Raw genomic sequence first — 22,493 nt, forward strand, 5'->3', positions numbered from 1 at the left:
CTCCTGTCCCAGCCTGAGGAGCAGACAGCGAGCCTGTCTCTCAATAATAATAATACAGTGTGTCATTTCCTGTCCCAGCCTGAGGAACAGACAGTGATCCTGTCTCTCAATAATAATAGAACAGTGTGTGATCTCAAGTCCCAGCCAGAGGAACAGACAGTGAGCCTGTATCTCAATAATAATAATAATAATAATAATAATAATAATAATAATAATAATAATACAGTGTGTGATCTCCTGTCCCAGCCTGGGGAACACTGAGCCTGTCTCTCAAAACTAATAATACAGTGTGTCATTTCCTGCCCCCGCCAGAGGAATAGACAGTGAGCATGTCTCTCAACAATAATATTAATAAACTATGTGATCTCCTGTCCCAGCATGAGGAACAGACAGTGAGCTTGTCTCTCAATAATAATACAGTGTGTGATCTTCTGTCCCAGTCTGGGGAATAGAAAGTGAGCCTGTCTCTCAGTTATAATAATATAGTATGTGATCCACTGTCCCAGCCTGAGGAACAGACAGGAGTGAGCCCGTCTCTCAATAATAATACAGTGTGTGATCTCTTGTCCCAACCTGAGGAACAGACAGGAGTGAGCCAGTCTCTCAATAATAATAAAGCAGATTATGATCTCCTGTCCCAGCCTGAGGAACAGACAGTGAGCCTGTCTCTCAAAAATAATAATACAGTGTGTGACCTCCTCTCCCAGTCAGGCGAGTCAGGCGCCATGGCTTTCGATTGCAGCCACACCACCCTTAATGTGCCCGATCTTGTCTGATGTCGGAAGCTAAGCATGGTTGGGCCTGGTTAGTACTTGGGTGAGAGACCACCTGGGAATACCAGGTGCTGCAAGCTCTTACTCTCTCAGCCAGCAGAGGTTGCCATTGGTGCCGTAGACTTTGGGAGGAAAATTTGGAGGATGGAAAGTTGATCTATAGCCTCATCTCTAGAGGTGTTTTGTTGCTATGGCATGTGTGTGACCCATATAAAAAAAAACCCGTTTGTAAAACGAATATCGAAGCTGCCTCTAAATCTGCAAATGAAGATGAGTCGATAAACCACTTGTTTTTCGTATAACTATACATATATTCATTTATTACTGATTTCATTCATTGAGCACAGATCCAATAGAGGTACAGCCATTCACTGTTTGACATGTCTGCACTGGTACAGAACCTAGCAATCAGAAAACGGGTGAAACTGCCTTGAGAATTAGCATACAGTACCGAGGCCCCCATGACCAAATAAAGGCTAACCTCGATAATCAGCCTAAATAATGCAGACTACAGCAAAACGACTGACTTTGAAAAGGGAATGAATGTCCGGAAGGAGTAGTGTAACCAGCTTGAAATGCTTCTCCGGACCTCTAACTAAAAGAAACCGGGAACCAGCAGTGGCATCGACTCCTTTCGAACTGGGATCCTATCGCAGCTCGTGGTGTTGTAACTCTTCCGTATCTGATATTGGACCAAGCACATCAGGGGAGAGCGTGAACGCAGTCCCCCACTACCAGAAATTATGCAGTCGAGATTCCCACATTTGGGGAATTCGCAGGGGTCAGCACAGCAATGGCCGAGTCTCGCTCTGGGTGAACCGATTTCGATTTTTAAGAACTTTATTTTCTTTTCACAAAAAAATACAGGACATCACAAATTAGAAAGCTTTACATTAATATACATATTTAAAACAGTATATATGATCACATCTCATTACATTTTGACACAGTACCAGTTACATAGCAACAATATATTTTTTGCTGGTGCAAATCACATTCTTTACTTAAACATGATAATGTTTTTCACAGTTTCTTGAGATATTGACCTATGCTCTCTATTTCCCCCAGATTTTCTGCTTCCTCCCTCCCTTCTCTCCACAGATCTCTGAGGTAATAGTTCTCTCGGGTGATGAACAGGGCCAGGCTACCTGCTGCCTTGACTGGGACCTCGATGCCTTTGAACAGCCCCATGTTCCTCACTCTCCACAGGGCGTCTTTCCCACTGTTCACCACGGCCCAGATCCTGTCAAACTTCCTCCTGACGTGTTTGACGAAAGCAGCGGTCAGGGTAAATTGGGGCGAGAGAGCTTGCAACCAATCTTCAAACTGTGCCCAGAAGGCCTTAGCAAAAAGCAGGACCACAGGAGATGGGTCACAGTCTCCTCCTCGCCGCAGCCCACCCTAACGCAGCGAGGGCTGGGGGTGAGGCCCCTACGGTTCAAGAAAGTTCGTACCTGTAAGCACTGGTGGACGACACTCCAGGCTAAATCTCTGTGAATGTTACACAGAAACTTAGAGGATGTGTGTTTCCACACCTTCCTTGTTTGGGCTGATGTTAAAATGCCCACAGGGGTGTAACGAAATCTTCCAGTTTTTGGACGCTGACATCTCGGAGGGGAATATGGCCAATTGGGCGAGATCTTAGAAAACTTTTAACTGTCCCATAAATTGCGGGGCATGTGTCAGAGAGTGGGACATCCAGCTTGGGTCTGACACCCCACACTCTGAACACCTCCCTACCTACCCAGAGCCTGGAAAAATAAGTCCAGGTACGCACAGCACAGAGGCCAGGAAAATGGACAGCAGCTTCGTAGCAACATCTGGGACAGACTTCCCCCCTGAGGGTAGCGGCCTGTACAGTATTTCCTTTCTGAGTCTTTCCTGCTTCCCACCCCATAGAAATTGAAACATCAATCTCCTCAGCACCGCCGCAACACGGTGTGGGATTGGGAAGGTAGAAGCCAGAAAATTCAAGACAGGCAAGAGCTCAGCTTTGATGACCAGCACCTTCCCTGTCTAGTGAGGTCTCGGTCCTTCCATTGCATCAGTTTTTTGTTTAAGATTGGCAATTTGTTCTGCCAATTTACTGTTCCCATCTCTTCTCCAAAATACACCCCCAGGACCTTAATTCTCTTCTCTTGCAGCCTGAGATCATGTCCTTCTTTTGGCTCCCTCCAGTTCTGATAAAAAATCTCACTCTTAGATTTGTTAATTTTTGCAGAGGAAGCCAAAGAGAAACGATCACAGCACTGCAGAGCTCTGCTAATTGAGGCATTGCCAGAGAGGAGCAGGGTGACATCATCCATGTATAGAGATGTCTTTACCTCTCCTGCCCCACTTCCAGGCACTGGTATCCCATTAATGGCCTGATCCTGGCGCAAGGCACAGGCTAAGGGCTCCATAGCCAAAACGAATAACAAGGGGGGTAATGGGCAGCCCTGCCTCACCCCTGAACAGACTTCAAAGGGGCCTGATCTATTGCCATAAACCATTACTCTGCTGTTGCTACCTGTGTACAGCAGGTTAATCCACTTTCTCATGATGGGGCCAAACTTCATGTGCTCAAGTACCGATGTTAAGTACTGCCGGTTTAGGCGGTCAAAGGCCTTTTCTAGGTCTACACCTAAAATGCACAGAGGGAGGGAGCGATCCTCTGAGTACAGACAGACATCCCTCAACAAGGCCAGGTTGTCGCTCATCAGGCATCCTGCTATCCCACAAGTCTGTTCTTTCCCTACCAGTGAGGCCACTACATTTTGTAGGAGAAGGAAAAGGGCTTTGGACAGGATCTTAGTGTCCATGCCTAACAGGTTGAAGGGTCTCCAGTTCTTTATGTCATTCTTTGCTCCTTTCTTAAACAAGAGAGAGATAGTGCCTTCTCTTAAGGAGTCAGGCAGCAATTCTGTCTTATAGCTTTCCTCGAATAGGAGCAGTAGCGGATCCTGAAGCAGATCCCAAAAGGTGCAGTAAAAGTCTTTAGGGAGCCCGTCAGCACCCGGAGTTTTCCCCTTTTGTAAGCTCTCCATAGCCTGTCTCAGCATTTCTACTGTCAAATTCCTCTCAAGTACTTCCTTATCTTCTTCACTCAAAACGTTTTCTAACTTTGATTTAAAAAAATGAATTTCTTCATCCTTTACCTCTGTAGAGCTGTACAGTCTTGAGTAGAAGGCCTCGGTGCAGGAGAGGATAGCACTCGGCTCTGTTCTCTCTCGTCCCTCCTCATCAACTACACTTTCCATGACAGACTTGGAGCCTACCACTTTCCTGAAAAAGAAGCGAGTACACTTCTCATTTTCTTCCAAGAACTGCACTCTGCTTCTTAACAGCACTCCTCGACTACTTTCTTTCGCTATGCTCCGGATGTCCTTTTTTAAGAGGGTGATATCCTGGAGCACATCGAAGCCACTGTGCAGCATCGTGTAGAGACGCTGCAGCTGCCTCTGTTTCCTGGCTAGCACTCCTCTCCGTCTGGCAGCAGCCTTCCTTCCCTCAGCCATGAAAAAGGCCTTTGTCCTCACCTTCACCTCCTCCCACCACTCTCCTACTGACCCATACAGACACTGCAAGGACAGCCACTGTGATAGTTTCTCCTTGTAGCGGGATACTACCCCCTCGTTCTCTAGCAGCTTTGTGTTGAGTTTCCAGAGGCCTGGGCCAAAGACAGTCCCGCCCTTGAGTTCCACTCTACACCCTAAAGTAGGCTGGGCAAACGATTTTTAAAATTTTTAAAAAAAAAATAAAAAACGAGATATAATGATGTGTTCCTGCTCAACTTAGACATTGCATGACTTTAAAACCTATAAAAATGGGTTTCGAGAGTTAAAAACCACTTTTTATGCGCGAAAAATGGGTGATTTTTCTTCCTCGTGATCAGCTCAGAATCTCTGTGTACGCTGTAAGGTTTTTACTTCTTAATTAAACGTTTAAAATTCACGAATTTCATAAAGACAACACACGTTTCGAAGAGAAAAAATCCCATTCTTTTCTCTTCCTGTTGTGTGAAACTCATCAGCAGGTCTTTTTTTCCCAATCAGAGGCTCTGAAAATAGCGTACCGCCCACTGCGCTCCGTCAGAGAGGGGCGCGGCACAGAGAGAGGGAGGAGGCGCGGAGCTCAGCAGCACAGAACGAACGTTCTACTGCCTGGAGCGCTTATGGCAGCGATCGCGTCTGCATTTATAACTTAGTTTTTAAAATTAATCAAGCAATATGAAGCATCTCTTTTTACTTTTAAGTAACTTAATTATCAAGCACAGCTTTCTCACCACCTAGACTACTTTTTGATACCATCCTTAGACAAAGCAGAAACTTCTTGTTCTGTCTAATGACATTACAATTGGAAAGATTACAGATTACATTCGTCTTTATTTTTGTTATGTTATACATTTTAGAAACGTTTCATCCATACAAACACCACAAAACTATTCTCGATTGTATTTCTGAATGGTATGTTACACTTAGTTCACTGTTTTAATTACACCTAATTAAGAAAGTTAGGTGTTAGCATAAACTATTAGCAATCAATATTAAATTTAGCACTGTAATAAGTTGTTGCACTTTCCCCCGCATCTTGTAAAAATATATTTTCATAGTTCAAATATACATTAAATCTGACTAATAAGTCATATATCATATAATAAGTTAAATACAAAACTGAAGAAGAAATAGGGTTAAATATAATTCAAAATATTTTGCTAACAATGTTAACTGTTTATAAATTATAAATTGTATTAACTAAAGAGTAGGATGGCATAGTTGTTAGTATGCTTTTTGTTTTGTTTCTTTTTCATAAATACAACAGTAGTACTTGATGTCTCAGCGCCTTTCAAAATTAAATTATGCATGCAAACCTGTGAACTAGAAAGATAACTAAGATATCCATCCATTTATAATGGTGGCAAAGTGGTTAGCATTGCTATCTTGGAGCACTGGGGTCCTAGATTCAATTCCTCCCATCCTGTGTGTGTGGGGTTTGCATGTTCTCTCTGGGTTACATGGTTTTTCTCCATATGTGTGATATGACTCCCTCTCGCACTCCAAAACATACTGGTAAGTTAATTGGTTTATGGGAAAACTGGCCCTGGTGTGTGTGTGTTTGTGTCTGTCTGTCCTGTGATGGACTGGCGCTATGTCCAGGGTGTATTCTGCCTTGTGTCCTTTGCTTAATGGGATAGGCTCCAAATCCTCTGTACTGGATAAAGAGATTAGAAATAGATGGAACTATACACAGTGTTAGAAACCCACTATGAAATGGCAGCATCTCACTGAGAATAAAATATTTTATAGTGCTGGCCTTTCACCTCTCATGCACATCAGTATCCATACCTAGTTATTTAAACAAATTACCTCTAATTAAAAACATCTTAATATGCTGGCTCTGTGGATCTGAATTGGATGTTTGCCAATTCCTTCAATTCATGTGCATCCAACACACAGTTCAATACTAGTAACTGCACAAAATCTAAAATACAATCCTCATTTCAGTATCTATGTAAACATACAGTCTGTTAACTTCATCCTCTTCATCAAAAGTATGCCTAACCCCATTAGGAAGTGTTCTTGTTATCAGTGTATTCCTTAGCTTTCCCAAAATTATCTTCTTCTTACCAACATCTCTAGTCTTTTATCCTGCAATAACTCAGCCAACACTTAAATCCCCAAAAGCTGCTTGTGTTAATTTCTTTAAATCACAAATATCATGTGTAAATACTGGCCATTTAATACTCTGCATTGTGGGATAATAGTTTATTTTAAAGGGAACTAGAGAAATTAAGAAAGGCTTTTTTTCCTAGAATTAATAAATGCACATCCTGTTCACTGGGGAAATTAAATCCACACTGAGCAATCTTCAATATGTTCAGAATATGACAGCAAGAATCCTATCAGGGATGCATTACACCTGTTTTCAAGTCCTTGCACTGGTTACCTATCAGGTTTCGAGTCAACTTCAAATTCCTCATCCTCATTCTGTACCTACAGTATATGGCTTATTATCTGTCTACTCCCCCACCTTTGTCCTTTTGACTCTGGTCTTCTAGCTGTCCTCAAGAACATCTACATTCTGTGGGTGACAGGGTCTTCTCTAGCTGCACCCCAGAGCTCTCAATTTGTATTCCCAGTGATATCAGTCACGTACCCTGAGTGCATTTAAATCTAACCTCAGAACCTTTCTTTTCAGAAGACTTAGTGTCTGTATCTGCTTCATTTTCTAATTTTGGTAGCACCTCTAACTGCTTGTCTTTCTTATATGTATTTACTTTGTAATCTGAGGTCCTTTTATCTGTTTTTACATCTACTGTATTGCTTTGAGATGCCACCTTTAATGGTAATATATAAAATAAAGTTTTTTTATTATTGTTATAGGGAAACATGATCAGATTTTCCCTGGTTCAGAAAAAAAGATCTAAAGTATACTAGTTTGTCACTCTTCTCATTCCCTTTGCTAAATGACTTTTCATACTAATCTGATCAATCTAACTGCCAGTTTTCTGTGCTTTCTCTATCCTGCTAGATTTGCAATTATTCTGAAAATTTTCATCTTGAAATAACTCAATTCTTAGCTCAACCTGACAGTTCATCCTGCTACCAACATTAAATAAAACGAATCTTAAGATTTCTATATTTATGTCTTTATTTAGTGGTTTCATTAGTGACAAAGGCTAAACTTTCTTGGAAAAATGTCTTTTATGTGTTGCGGAAAAAACTGACTTGCTTTAACAAAATATGTTTACAAGTCCTTTCACCTGGCAGTTTACCTAAATGCCCAACTATCTGAGAAGCCCTCCATGAAACCATAGTTGCTATTAATTTATTTAGGGCTCACTGACAGAATTGCTGTTTTTTATGCATGCTAATTTCTGATTCCTCACTCTGTTTCATGTTTATAGATAAGACTATTGATCGCGAAGGGAAATTGATGTACATGTTTACATGTTCTTTTGTAACATACACCTTTTTGTGATTTTTCTGTATATCTAAGCAAGTGTTCCTGCATCCCTCTTCTGTACTATAGGCATGGCTTTTATTCTGTTTGCTCCATTTCTAAAACGTTTTGCTCATGTGCATTTTTGTATTTTTTTACACCTCTAGCACTTTCACGTCCTGAATTTTCATTTGCCTTAATTTGTAGAATGAATTTGAGTTTTAGCCTTAAAAATCTTAAGTTTTCACTATCTTTTGTTTCTTGTCCTACAACTGTTATTATTGATCACCATGACTTCATTCAGCCTTTCCTGAACGTCTATGACAGGCAGAGAGAGTGCTGTTTCTGGTGCGATCTTTTGCAGCTGACATTTCACTGTTTTAAACGAACAAGAAATTAGATTGATCATAAATCACTTATTCTCTATAAATACAGCGTAATTGCCCTCCGAAAATCCTCTTTTTCTTGTTCGTTTTAGAGACCTTGATCGAAACTGATTTTAGATGTCAGAAAGGATTTATTTTCTCTGTATTTCCTACATTGCTTTGTCGAGATTTTAACTTTATATTTAGGCTCAGATTTCAACTATAAATCGTACACTAATTAAAAGCAGTAAATACTGATGTTTTGCTCCCTCTTACCACAAAAATATATATGTTTTGTAGCTGGGATGAACGTTATTTCGTATGCGTAGCTACTGCGATTTGGACACGAAGCGGTTAAAGATGGCGGCAAATCAGGCACCCAAAGAGGGGGGGGGGGGCGTCTTCTCGCCTCCATAACTAAAATGCCAAATAGGAGTGGCTTAAGCGACATACGCAGTCGTGTAACTGACAGTTTGAGGTAGCCTATCGTGTAAATTTCGCTTTGTTGCTGATAGGTTAAGCTTTCGAAACTCTGCCCCAAAGTCATGTGACTGATTTTTCGCCCTGTTTCGTTGGTTAAACGCAATGATCACAAGCACCACCATGGTTACTGGGATGTGTAGTTTTTAATTCCGTTTGAATTATAACTGTACGTACTGTCTTCATATTTGGCCAGGGCTTTAAAGAGAAGGCGCGCCAAAAAATTTTGGTGCCGTCGTCTCCGCTTTAAAGGTACCCCGTGCTGGAAGAATTTGACCTCGGAACGTTTGCCCAGCGTACCTAAAGCCTGATGATCTGAGAAGAAGACAGGCTGAAGAGTGACCCCAACAACTTTCACTCTCTCTCTGAGACAAAGCAATAGTCAATTCTGGAGCTGCTATTCCTCCCTGACCATGTATATCCTGCTGTTGTGGGATATATACATCTATATGTGTCTGAGAGTTTAAAGTCTTGAACTAAGTTTTGCAGGGCCAGTGAGCTGGAATCCAATTTTATTGGCCTTTTGGCTAAGATCAAGTTCAAGTGGCATGCCCGCAGTTCTTGTCTTTCCAAAGTTCTAGAAGGCGATCGAAGATCCTGAAGAGCGCTTGAGCTGGTATCGCCCTAGCTTGAGCCCAGGGGGTTAAGGCCAAGCAGCAGCTGAGCTGGGAGGGATCCGGCAGCAATGTTCTCCCTCTCTCTCTCTCCTCCTGCGCCTGCACCTAGCTGGGCTTTGCCCACAAGGACAAAGGCCAGGGCTCCCTCACTGCTCCTTTAGCAGCTAAACCCTCCTCTCCACAGGACCTTGCTCTCTCTCTTTCTCTCCTTTTTTCTTTTTTCTCCTTTCCAGATGGCAGACAAGAAGACACTGATCCGGTTCCACTGGACCAAGAAAACAGAGACGATGCTAACTGCGAAATCCATTTTCATTACCTTCCTAAGAGGGATCCTGCAGTTGGTGGCCGGAGATCTCTACTGCCTGCAAGACAACAAGGCAGAGAGATACATGGAGGCCTACATGGCCACGGACGCCTCATATGAAAAGGCAACGAAAATGATCAAATGAAAAAGGTAAGCACCCCGGTTTCTCTGATTTCAGGCCGGAGCCTATGAGGAAGACAAACCAGAGGACCATTAAAAGTCCTCACATACAACCCCTACGTACCAATGGAACTGGTAACAGCGTACCTAGGGAGGTATGTAACTGTGGTGGACAAACCGACGGAGATCAGGGACAGTTGTGGCGTCTGGTACAGCAAACACCTGTACCGAGTCCTCCTGAAAGAGGACCTAGAGGGCGTAGACGGTTTCCAGCACCCCCCGGCCCACTTCAACATCGGAGCCGACAGGGGGTAGCTTTACTACCCCAGGATGCCGGATTTCTGCAAGAAGTGCAGACAGTCCAGCCACAAAGAGAACACGTGTGACATCGTCAGATGTCACAACTGTAACAAAGAGGGGCACCTGGCAAAAACCTGCCGGGCAGCCAAAAAGTGCGATGGATGCGGCGCCGAGGGACACCTCCTTCACTAATGCAAGGTAAGCAAACCTTCCTTTGCGCAGGTGGTGGAAGCCAACCGGCAGAAACCGGTCTCAAGACAAAGGGAGAGAGGTGAGAACAAAGAACCTGCACCTCCCCCGCAGAGAACCGAAATTGCCAAGGCCACACCCCCAGCCGCACCAGTGCCTCAAGATGGCCGCCAGGACAACGGACAAAATGGCTGACCGGAGGAAGGGCCCTGGATAACTCCCAGCAAGAAGGGAAAGAGGATCCACCTTCGGAAGGACAAAAGAAAAGAGTGGTAAGGGAGAACTGTTTCCTCCTCCTAGAGGAAACGGAACTTTCTTCCCCCGAGGCCCAGGAACAACCGGAGGAGGCAGCCCAGGAAATGGAAACCCTCCCCCCCCAGGGCCCACGGACAACAGGAGGAGGCAGCCCAGGAAGAGGTTACCCCCTCCCCCGAGGCCCAGGGACAACAGGAAGAGGCAGCCCAGGAAGAGGTTACCCCCTCCCCCGAGGCCCAGGGACAACAGGAAGAGGCAGCCCAGGAAGTCGGAACCCCCTCCCCTGAGGCCCAGGAACAACAGGAAGAGGCAGCCCAGGAAGTCGGAACCCCCTCCCCCAAGGCCCAGGAGCAACTGGAGGTCCCCCAAACTCCTGGAGAAAGGGAAGAAAAAAGCCTTCCCGAAATGGTGGTGGAGAGTATCCTCAAGGAAGACGAGGATTACTTTGAAGCCGCCCTGGAGCCGGGACTGATGGTAGGGCTGGACCTGTCCAGCATGTTTACCTTTCAGTCCCCAGCGAGACCTGGAGGGAGCCCAGCATATTCCCCCCAGGACCCAAACAAGAGGAGTTACATCTAGGCTAAACAGTGCCCAGATGTAGAATCCCAAGTTTTCCCCACTGTAAGCACAAAGAGAGGAGGTTCAACTTTCACTTGTTTAATCATGACTGTGAAACTTATCTTTCTAACAACTAACGTGAGAGGGCTAAGAGACCCGGTGAAAAGACGGGGAGTCTTTCATGATCTGGCCTCAAAGTCTTTCTCAGTTTGTTTCTTACAGGAGGTCCACCTGAAGGATGAAAGCGACAAGCTGACATTCAGCAGGGAATGGACGAAGGGAGAATCATGCTGGAGCGTAGGAGGGGTCCATTCTTCCGGAGTGGGAATCCTCCTCGGAAACCCAGAGATGACGCTGGTTTCCTCCTTCTCGGTGGTGCAGGGCCGGATCCTGGTCGTAGACATCGACTGGAGGGGGCAGAAATTGAGAGCAATTAACGTCTATGCTCCGATGGAACCCTCTCTCCGGAAGGAAGTGTTTGCTGACCTGGCCAGCTGCTGCACCACCAACAGACAGGTGGTGCTTGGCGGGGACTTCAACGTCGACCGGGAGAAGGGGAGCGACGCTAGCTCAGCAGAGCTGGAGTCGCTACTCAAGCAGTTCTCCCTGGTAGACGGTTTCAGACGGTGCCGCCCTAACGACGGGAAAAACTCCCGGGGAGTGTGCAGCCGCCTTGGACTACATCTTTCTGCACACGACCTGCTCCCTGGAGTCGGCGACGGTGTCCCCGGAGTGGTATTCCGACCATGAGTGCGTGACAGTGGTGGCTAACACCAACCTGCCGGCATTCGGTCGTCGGTATTGGAAGCTGAACCGGGAGATATTGGAGGAAGACGACTTCAGGGCACTGTTCAGTAAAGACTACGCAAGCTGGGTCGACATGAAGGATGGCTACAGCTCCGTGGTGGAATGGTGGGAGTTCATGAAGGACAGGACCCGAACGCTGGCGCAGACGTACTGCAGACGGAAGGTGGCCAGGGAGAGGAAGGAAGCTGCGCAACTCCCGAAACAACTAGAGGAGGAGTACAGCTTGGCTAACAGGGGAGGAGCCTTCAATTCAGCCTGGGCATGGGACCTGAAGGAAAGGATCCGCAAGCTGCACACCAAGAAAGCCAAGGCTTTCCTGGTCAAGGCACAAAGGGAGCATTATGAAAATAATAAAACCTATTCCTCTTATTTCTTCAATCAGGTCCGAGAAGCCCAGAAAAAGAGGGTGATCTACAGCCTGAGACGGGGAGATGGAGAGGAAGTGCTGGACGAGAGTGACAAGGTAGAAGCGACCACCACTTTCTACAAGGAGCTCTTTTCAGAAAAGCAGACAGAGGTGAAGGCAGGTGATGCTTTTCTGGAGGGGCTGAAGGCACGAGTACCAGAGGAGGTGAGGGAGGACTTGGAGGGTCCAATCACGGCCGAGGAGCTGAAGGCTGCGCTCTTGTCCATGGAGAATGGCAAGGTGCCGGGACCGGATGGACTCCCCAAGGAATTCTACACATGCTTCTGGGACACCCTGGCGGCAGATCTGGTGGAAGTGGTGCAGGAGATCTTCCGCGGGGGAAACTCGGAAACACCATGAGGAAGGGCATCACCTCCCAGCTCTTTAAGGGAGGAGATGCCGAAGACCTCAAAAACTGGAGGCCGATCACGATGCTCTGCATGGACGTAAAGATCCCGTCCAAGCTTCTGACCGCCAGACTGAGAACCGCCCTTCCCCACATCATCCACAGCAACCAGACGTGTGGGTGGAAGGGCGATCCGTCAGCTGGAACCTCCAGCTGACCAGAGACACCAGCGCCTGGGGCGAGGACCGGAATATGCCCATGACTGGACCAGGAGAAAGCCTTCGACAGAGTGAACCATAGCTATCTGTTTAGGGTGCTGGAACGCTTCGGTTTCGGAGAGAGTTTCAGCCACTGGATTAATATACTGTACTCTGACATAGGCAGCAGAGTCAACGTGAAAGGAAACCTGGGGGATTTCATTCCCCAGGAATCCGGAGTATGACAAGGCTGCTCCCTTTCACCCCTTCTCTATGTTCTTTTCACAGAGCCCCTAGCAGAGGCGGTGAGACGGGACCCTGTCATCAACCGCCTGGAGATACCGGGAGGTGCGGGGGAAGCCCTGAAGATCTCCCAGCACGCTGACGACACGATGCTGTTCCTGAGGTCGGACAGGGGGCTAAGAAGAGCCCTGCAGGTCATGGAGCAATACTCCAGAGCCTTGGGGTCGAAGCTCAACCGCCGAAAGAGCAAACTGAAGTTCTCCGGGCCCTGAAAGCACAGGACGACGGAGCCGGAGGGTCTCGAGCTCTGCACGGAGCCTCTCAAAATACTGGGGGTTTCCTTCAAGAGCTAGGACAACGAGACCATCAACCGGACCGAGAGGATCGCCAAGGTGAATGCGATGCTGGGTCTGCGGTGTACCCGCTGCTGGCCAGACTCAGACGAGAGCTGCAAGGGATGATCTTTGGCTTCGTCTGGGGCGGCAAGTACGAGTACATCACGAGAAACCGGATGTGTCAGCCGATCGAGAAAGGGGGTCGAGATGTCCCACATTTCCCCCTGAAACTCGACTGCATCTTTTTCTGCAACTTCTGTCGGGCGCAGCGGGAGCCCATCGGCCACAAGTACGAGTACTTTGTCAGGCTGTGGCTCTCCGTCCCAATGAGGCACTTGGTCCAGTGGTCAAACACTGGGCCCAAGGCAGAAGGCGACCGGAGTTCTACATCCGCGCTGTCAAGTGGAGCAGGAGGTACGAGGCCACGAGACAGCCAGAGCTCTGCACCAACCACAGAGACTTGTACAAAGACAAGTCTGGGAAAGGACGCAGCCCAAAGAACTTGGAAACCAACTGAAGGACCTCAACTGGATGGCTGTACACAAGAGACTGGCTACCAGAAAGGTCCTCTACAGACACTCGATCTCCAGGAATCCGCATTGCCCCCGGTACGCGTGTTTTGTCGAGGAGACTCAGGAGCACGTGTTCTGGAGCTGCCTCTTCGCCAAGGCGGTGTGGGGCAGAATGGACAACATTATGCAACTCCTGGGAACGGATGCAGTGCTCAGTTACCAGTACATTCTGCTGGGGGCTGGCACCCACCGGACTGGACAAGGGGACACAGGACCTGCGGGGGCTGCTGCTGTCCCTCACAAAACAAGGACTGTGGAAGGCGAGGAACACTCTCATCCGGCACAACATAAAGTGGGGGGCGAGGGAGCTGGAGGAGAGGATCCTGGCGGACCTCAGGAGGAAGACGAAGCACCACGTCACCAAATGGGGTTACCCCACGGCGAGGGAGCGCTGGAAAGGACTTTGGGCCCTATACAGGGATTAAAGGACAATAGCAAGTGGTAGGTTTGGAGGGACTCTCTTAATTGCGCAAATCCGCCCCCACTTGCAAAGATTGATAATGAACAATCAATCTCCGTTCCGCCGTTGTTTTTTATTACATGGAGTGCTAATATGTGTGAGATGTTCCTTTTGAGATGTTTTTTTTTGCGGAATAAAGTATATTTTGTAGAACAAAAAAAATCTTATGACAAGGTTTACAAGTTATCTGTTGAACTACATTCTAATAGGTGTGGTCACATTCCAGGTCATTTGTTTACGTTTTTGTTTCTGCAGCAACTGTTAGATGAAATGTGCTAATATGTAACCTAACTCCAGTGTGAATAACTAGAAGAGGGGAGCAGCTCCATTCCAGACCAAGGGAGCTTTGGGAGTGGCTGGGGCAGATCTCTCATTTGCATATCTGATTTGGAAATATAACACTAAACCCCCTTCTTGCATGGATTTAACTTGCACCCAAGAGTCCCCTACTGTGTATTGCTACTTATTTTTTTATGATAAGTGGTGATTACCAGTTGACAGGTTTTATTTGTTGAATTATAAATGGTTTTGTATTATCATCCTGAATGGCCTGTACTCAAGGTTTGGTAGGGTATGTGTTTTCATTTCATTTACCAAATTGAATTTTTGCTCTTTTAGTATTTGTCTAGAAGGCTTTCTGAAGTCAGGAAGCCCATTTATTTGGTGAAAAAAGATTCTGTATTAATATTAATATTTCTCATACAACATAAATAGGGTCTTTTATGAATAAAAAGATCTTGCACTTGGAAATCTTGATAAAGCTGTGTGCTTCCATACACTCTAGCAGTTTTGATTCCTAATATTTGACCTTAGGTGTGGGAACGGGTCTTTTTTGCAATTTGATTTCCAATTGATCAGCACGGTATAGAAAATAGACCCATAAAGCAACCTCAGCAGTGACAAATGTCACTGGGTCACTTGGGTTTATACGTCGGGGTCCAGTAGTGAAGCTCCGCTCCTGTTTAGCCTCCAAAGCCGTACAGGGTGCGGCCATGGCGCTTCAGCAAGTACACCACGTCCATGGCAGTGACGGTCTTCCTCTTGGCTTGCTCGGTGTAGGTGACGGCGTCGCGGATGACGTTCTCCAGGAACACCTTCAGCACCCCGCGGGTCTCCTCGTAGATCAGCCCGGAGATCCGCTTCACTCCCCCACGGCGAGCCAGGCGGCGGATGGCGGGCTTGGTGATTCCCTGGATGTTGTCACGGAGAACCTTACGGTGACGCTTAGCGCCTCCTTTCCCGAGTCCCTTTCCGCCTTTGCCTCTTCCAGACATCTTCTAGTTATCAGCTGTGAACACGACACACACTGCTCATCTTTGATGTATAATAGACATCTTTCTTTGATGTCTATTATACATCAAAGAAAGATTTTTATAGGTGTAGAAACTAGTAAATAAAGCCAATGATTTGTTTTAGAAACGTATTCTTAAAATATACAATTATTCACACCTGAACAATATGTAGTTCAAATTATACATTATATACAATATAGTATTCAAATATCTAATCATCATACAAAACACAACTAGTAAACTTCAGTTATAAATTCTAGTAACATGGCAATATATATAGTAATGACAAACACAAACTAATTACATGAACACGCTAATATTTAACTCAAAACCACATTTCGATTCAAATATAAATTTTTAAAATTTACAACTTCTTTATTTCCACGAAAATATTATTAATGTAGCACAAACGCTACTTTCTAATAAAGACAGAAAGAAACTGTTTGTTTTGTGTCTACTGGTGATCCTCCTCTCGATACTAATGAAATGTTTAATATGATCCCTCGAGAAAAAAAAGGAATCAATTTCCACCTGGAATGATTGATGCCCCATCAAACATTTTGTAATATCCCTGGAAGTTTATACTGTAGAATCCTGGTTCGTGGCTTAAATTCAAGGTAAATTAGGAACGAGTTAAGGAACTCGGAAACGAGACTAAGGAAACGAGTTGGAAACTTGATGTCGAAGTGGGATTTAAATCACCCATTTCACATTTTACTTCATTGGGCAGTATGTGCCAGAGAGCAATGCCACAGCATCCCTTCGATAGCTCAGTTGGTAGAGCGGAGGACTGTAGTGGGGTCAACAGGGAATCCTTAGGTCGCTGGTTCGATTCCGGCTCGAAGGAAGGTGCTTTTCATGTAATTTAATCAAAGAGTTAAAAAAGCGAATCTTTTTTATTCAGACATTGATCAAAAGCTCAATAATCGACTAAGCAAAGGCTCCTGTTCCGAATTCAGCCCACGTCTGATTGTCTTTTTTTGGCCAAGATCTGATCTTTGAATTAAGGGACTACACTGTCTGCTTTGTAATTCAAAAATACATACAAATGTCAAGTTTTTTGTAGATATAAAGGTGTTCTCTGTTTTCAAAGGATAGTTACTTAATTGGCATAATGATTTGGTATTGATTTTGTATCGTTGTATTATAAAGTTTGTGCTTTCTGTGTTTTTATCGTATTGTGAACTTATTTTTTAAACAAATGCTTGCAAAGGCAAACACGGCACACATCTGTTTATACCAGCGGTGAATTGTACATTTTTATTAAGTACAAGCTACTGTGCACTTCTGGGAGTATAACAGGTTCGATATAAAGTGGCAAAAATATAAAAGGGGAAAATACCCCAGATTGCGTGTAAAGCCCTCGTTGTGACTGTTATAGATAAAAATGGCGTACTGTGCACGAAATTTTGCAGAAACACAATCTGATATTTTGATAATTATTATTTTAATAATTTTATAAGTATGAGGCCCCGGATCCAAATCTTCAGTTCTGATTTTTTAAAGTGATATCTTTCCTTCCTGTCGTGGAAGTCACACGATGTGAGCAATTGTTTTTTTTACGTTACGATCCAAAGAGCCTCAGACTCACTGTAACCAAACCAGGATAGATTCTGCTGGGAGCCGGGCTGAGCTCATTCTCACTCCCTGTGCTGAAAACAGAATTAGCTCTTCCCAGAACATCGTCTACAGCTGCTGGATTGTGCTCTGCATCTTACTGCTCCGGCAGTTACTTTGACGAAAGATAAATCACTTGTGCGCTTTTAACCTTCTCGCAGCTACGGGCTAGACTGACGCTCACGATATGAAGGCACCCGCTGGTATACCTTCTCTAACTTTCAGTCGCGACAGACTTTGCTTTTTAAAAAAAAAAGTAGATATTGCCCTGAAAAAGCATTAGCTTTATCAGTTTTATATTAATCTATTTTGAATCAAAGTTTGATATTTTGTTTTATTTTTTATTGCATTTTACATAATAATAATAATCATCATCATTATTGCTTACACTTATATAGCACTGTTCTGGATACTCCACTCAATGCGCTTTACAGGTAATGGGGACTCCCCTCCACCACCACCATTCTCCTGAATGATCACAGAGAGTCAGGACCTCGGTTTTACGTCTCAGCCGAAGGACGGCACCTGTTTACAGTTTAGCGTCCCCGTCATTGTACTGGGGTATCAGGACCCGCATGGACTGCAGGGTGAGCGCCCAGCGACAGAAACCAGACGTGTGTCGGGCTCGGCTGCGAGCAGGACAATGACGTCACGTGGACAAAGTAGAGGAAATCAAAACGGTTCTATAAAAGACCTGTGTCAGCTGTTGGTTTGCAGTCTGGACTCTAAATCCTCCGATCCGATTTTAAATCTCTCTAATACCTGAGCTGCGGCTTCTTCCGAGTATTTATTCGTATACTTATTATGTGTAAGTGTATAGATGAAACCTTTCATAGTGTAACGCTTACGGCCGACAGGCACTGTGGAAGAGCCGGTGTACCAGAGCAGGTGACGTCACCGCCCTTCCCTGTGATAGCAGGACCACAGCCCGTGGGTTGTGGGGAGATCTCCCTTTAGCTCACCGGGCTGGGTTGCTGCAGAGAGACATGGGAGTCCCGGGTTCGAGCCCCCGACGGTGGGGGGCCGACCTAATGCGGCGACGGCGCCCGCCTGAGCCCTTGTTGCGTTACAATATATTGTTCAGTTTAAATCAAAATGCTTTACTAATACAAGAGAGAAGTATAGTATGAAGGATGTGACAAATGTATGATTTCACGGAACAAAGCGGTTTTTATTTGCATTCGAAATGAAGCGGAATTTTAGCGCAACACACAAGCCCTTTGTCTTTTTTAGTGATTTTTAAACAGACGTAGAAAACGCGTTTTTTTAACACTATAATAGCAGGGTCAGTGGCGTAATGAATAACGCGTTAGGCCTCGTGTCAGAAAATTATAGGTTCGATTGCCATCTGGCTTGTTGAGTTTATACCACTTACATTCTTTTATATAAATGAACTGCACCTGAAAGCTATAGAAAACACTTTGGGTAAGTTGTCTGCAGCCTCCTGCGTCGACAACTTACCCAAAACACTGTACTGTCTTGAGATCAGCTCCAGCTCTGAACTCAATTGCAATGAAAAACCATGCATAACAAAACTGGAGAACAGCTGAACTTGTGCTCAGTTCGGTGATGAGGGTTCAGAACTGTCGTTGTTGTAATTAGCACGAACTGCACAGGCTCTGAATCAGACCATGTCAATTAGTCTGAACAGTGTAGGACACGTTAATGTAGAATTATTAATAGGTTTATTAGTTAGTTAGTTCAGGTTTACCCACCTGAACTAATGTAGAATTATTACTTGGTCTGTCTCTTGTTTGTATATAAATTAATGTCTCTGACAACTTAATGTTAGTTTTATGATGTAGGTCAGGCGTTGACATATGCACGAGTATACGAAATGTCTCACTCCTGATTCAACTCATGTTCTATAGGAGATTGGCGATTCCTCCTGTTTCTCATACAACCATATCAGAACAGAAGCCCGTATCACCCAGCTGTGATTCAAGATCGACTCGCATCTTTATCCCTTTTTTGTTCACGATCATTATTTTCTTTAGTTATGATCAATATTGAACTTTTTTTAAATGAAATGACAATAATCAAACATGCAGGCAGAGTTTTGAAAAGTATTCGGAATTGACAGGATGCCCCTTTGGAACAGTCGTCAGAAAATGTGAGAAAATGAAAGTTATGTAATCTCTCCCACAAAGCATTGAAGATTGGAATCTGAGTGTAAAAAAGCTACCTGTCTCCCAATGATAGGCAGGGATACACACCATGACTCGAATAGACTCAGCGAACTTTAACACCTATGATATTACGAGTGCTTTGCAGGTGTCGAATTTCAAGAAGGAACTACTACAACAGTTTGGACATAATTCAATACCACCGGCAAAGTCCAATGCCGGCAACTTCTGAGAAAATAATGTTCACTCATGGAATTTGGTCTTTGAATGGCTGGCGGGAAAATTCATTTATGATCCTTTTGCACCCTCAGCTGAAACATGTTAAAATAACAATGCAGATTTGTTGGAGAACCTGACAAGAATTATTGGGTTAGTACTGTATGTATTCTTGTATATTTACTTTAATTTTAATATAAATGTAAACATGCATGCTGTATAAGCTATTGTAATTTTAAAATATGTTAGCTGAGGATGCGAGGGGGGCTATTATACCTTGTGAAACACGCAAGGAACCGTAAAAAAGGCTGATATTTGAATAAAATTGGCGATCACAAGAAAACCACAATTTATGTGGTATTATCATCAATATCCTTCAAAATCGACGTTCAAATGAAGGATTTGAAGAAACTATGAAAAAAGCAATAGTAGTAGGAGAGGATTTTGATTTTTGCTTTTCAAGTCAGTAGATCGACGTAGAGTTGCGCCCCTACAAACAGCACAAAGGATGAATCCCACCTCCTTCGTTATTGCTATGTTTGTGCCGGTGAAAGTAGCGTTTGTGCTATTGAAAGCATCTCGGGAGATGAAGGTGCAGTCACTTCCACATGTCATGATATCATTAGATCCGACGACAAGAGCTGAAGCCCCCCAGTCCAAGCCAGCAATGTGAGGAAGATGGACATGGAGGAAGGTAGTGTGGCCGAGCGGTCTAAGGTGCTGGATTTAGGCTCCAGTCTCTCTGGGGGCGTGTGTTCAAATCCCACCGCTGCCAAATGTTAATGTTTTAAGACCTGCAATACGATCAGTAAAAGTATTTTTTGTTAGGCTGCAGGAGGTGTTAAGAGATAAACTTTCTAAAAGACAGGCTTAACATCAAGGCAGAAAAAATATTTTGTTTTCTCAACAGAAATTCTCTTTGGCACGTTCAGCTTTATGTAGGGAACAACATCTGCCAAGATCACTTTTGAGGCAGTGCACATGATAGTGTACCGGCAAGTACATTTAATATTGGCTGTGGTGGTGAGCTGCTTTTGTCTGTGAAACTTTTAATTCTTCACGCCGAATCGTTGGCAGGGGTAAAGCTTATTAAATCTTTGAACATAGCGCTCCATCAGAAGTACTTTGTTCGTGATCAAAAGAGATCAGAGGATTAACTTCATGAATTCACATAGCATACCTTACAGGAAAGATTTAAAAGGGGAATTGATTGTGCTTCCTGATGTTGTTCCTGTGGTTTCTTTGGATACAAAGGTGAATGTTCTTTGACGTTCTGCTAGAGTATCCACTGGGTGGGTTTTATCGATTAGCTCGGATAGGTCATCAGTGCTCCGTCTCCGGAAAATAATCAACACTGTTTTTTCCTGTGCTGTCTTTTAAAATATATAAGATCACGAGTTTACAGATTTCTCCAAATAACAACTATACATTTTAACCCAGCGGTTAGCATTCCTTCAATCCAATAGTTTTACTCTAGGTTAAAAGCAGCGCAATATACAGAGAGATGATATTCAAATATTTCAACGTTCTGTTGGATTACCTGTATGGAGATATCGCTCAGAATTCCTAATATGATTTTGAGTTCAGTTTTGCTTTACTACTTTCAGAGTCTTTTATTGACCTTGCTGAAGCAGAGAAGTAATATAATCACAAATGCGACCTACCTGTGCTGCTGTTTCTGGTTAATAATTATTATTGCGAGGAAAAAAAAACAGCTCCTTGCATTAAGAGCAAGAGCAACCAACGCGCTCTCTTGTTGAGTTGGGTTTTTTCCGTGGTGCTCTTCCTCAGATGCAAAGTTATTTGGCGAGCAAGGACCTCTGAGAAGGAGCCTGAATCTGTCAAGAACTCTGAAATTCTAATATCGCACTACCGTCTTGTGTACAGAGATCTGCTTCTTCCTTTTTGAGTGTTTTGTTGTTTAAGAGCACACTTCCTACCTCGAATGTTAGTTTCAGGAGTGTTACCAGATCACAGATCATCTTGAAAAGATTTGGGGATGCACTGGCTCAGTTATTTGAAGGAACCTATACCACCAACGCACTTCTGAGAAGCACCTGCACATTTTCGCAATCCTCTCTCTCACCTACAAAGTTATGAAGACACAGATGACCAACAAAAACTAATTTGATTCACTCAAGGCTTCACTCTTCTGTTGTGATGTCGTTTTAATTAGTGTTAGCTGTGATGAGGTGTTGTTTCTGTCTCTTAAAGTTTAAGAGTCTGCTCCTTTCTTCCTGGTATAGAAATAACATGTTCCATCTTTGTTTACAAACACCACTGTAAATTATTTGTCCATCTCTAAAGCCTGTGTGTATTGACAAGGCAATTCAAAAGCACATATTAAATAAGAACACGATCCTTCTTGTTACCATTCACGTGGTTGGAGCGTTGTTTCGCCCTTTAACGTTCTTCTACAATATTTACAAAAGGGCTTTATCACTGGAGTTGTGTGCATCGGTCCATGAACATCAACTGTACTGCTGTTTTTCTATGTGTAATTTAATCGCAAGCACTTAAAAGATGCAAAAAGGTTTCAAAGAAAACATAATTGAAAGACAGTCGAGTAAGGAGGTAGAAAAACGCACTCCCCCGTTGAAGAATCAACCACCGTCGCCCATGTGACTGGATATAAAAATAAATTATTCATTTCAATTATTCATGAAGGGTGGATTGTGGTCAGTGAACATATGCACATCTTTAAGTCAGTTCCACCATCTGTGCAATAGGGGATGTAGCTCAGTGGTGGAGTGCATGCTTTTCATGTATGAAGTCCTGAGTTCAATCTCTGGCATCTCTAGATGTCTTAAATTATTGTGCTCACATTGCAATCTTCTGTTGAGTAAGAACTCTTTGCTCGTGTTCATAGAGAGCCAGGTTTACACAATTAAATTCAGTCACACATGAAGTGCTACAGTCTTGCTCTGCTGTTTTAAATGTACCTCCAAAGCATTTCGTTCTGTTAACTACCAAATGATTTGAACTAATTTTACG

General features: G+C 44.2%; 1 protein-coding gene, 3 non-coding genes and 1 pseudogene across 4 annotated transcripts; 4 read left to right on the plus strand and 1 right to left on the minus strand.

Moving 5' to 3' along the window:
• The first annotated feature begins 734 nt into the window (after positions 1-734).
• On the plus strand, positions 735-853 carry LOC148632114 (5S ribosomal RNA; annotated as a pseudogene).
• A 13,995-nt stretch (positions 854-14,848) lies between these two features.
• LOC148632115 (U7 small nuclear RNA) lies at positions 14,849-14,904 on the plus strand. The gene has a single exon (XR_015934477.1). It is a non-coding gene; the product is annotated as a U7 small nuclear RNA (small nuclear RNA).
• A 306-nt stretch (positions 14,905-15,210) lies between these two features.
• Positions 15,211-15,522, minus strand: LOC148632116 (histone H4-like). Its single transcript, XM_088623904.1, has one exon. The coding sequence runs from the start codon at positions 15,520-15,522 to the stop codon at positions 15,211-15,213; it is 312 nt and encodes a 103-aa protein (XP_088480030.1).
• Positions 15,523-16,299: 777 nt separating this feature from the next.
• Positions 16,300-16,387, plus strand: trnay-gua (transfer RNA tyrosine (anticodon GUA)). Its single transcript is given in 2 exon segments — positions 16,300-16,336; positions 16,352-16,387. It is a non-coding gene; the product is annotated as a tRNA-Tyr (tRNA).
• Positions 16,388-20,192: 3,805 nt separating this feature from the next.
• trnal-uag (transfer RNA leucine (anticodon UAG)) lies at positions 20,193-20,274 on the plus strand. Its single transcript has one exon. It is a non-coding gene; the product is annotated as a tRNA-Leu (tRNA).
• Positions 20,275-22,493: the final 2,219 nt, after the last annotated feature.

Source organism: Lepisosteus platostomus, unplaced genomic scaffold (genome assembly GCF_059453375.1).
Source record: "Lepisosteus platostomus isolate fLepPlt1 unplaced genomic scaffold, fLepPlt1.hap1 Scaffold_66_H1, whole genome shotgun sequence".
Lineage (NCBI taxonomy): Eukaryota > Metazoa > Chordata > Actinopteri > Semionotiformes > Lepisosteidae > Lepisosteus > Lepisosteus platostomus.

Excerpts from the sequence above, each read along its gene's own strand:
- LOC148632116 (XM_088623904.1), bottom strand. The coding sequence starts at position 15,522 with ATGTCTGGAAGAGGCAAAGGCGGAAAGGGACTCGGGAAAGGAGGCGCT.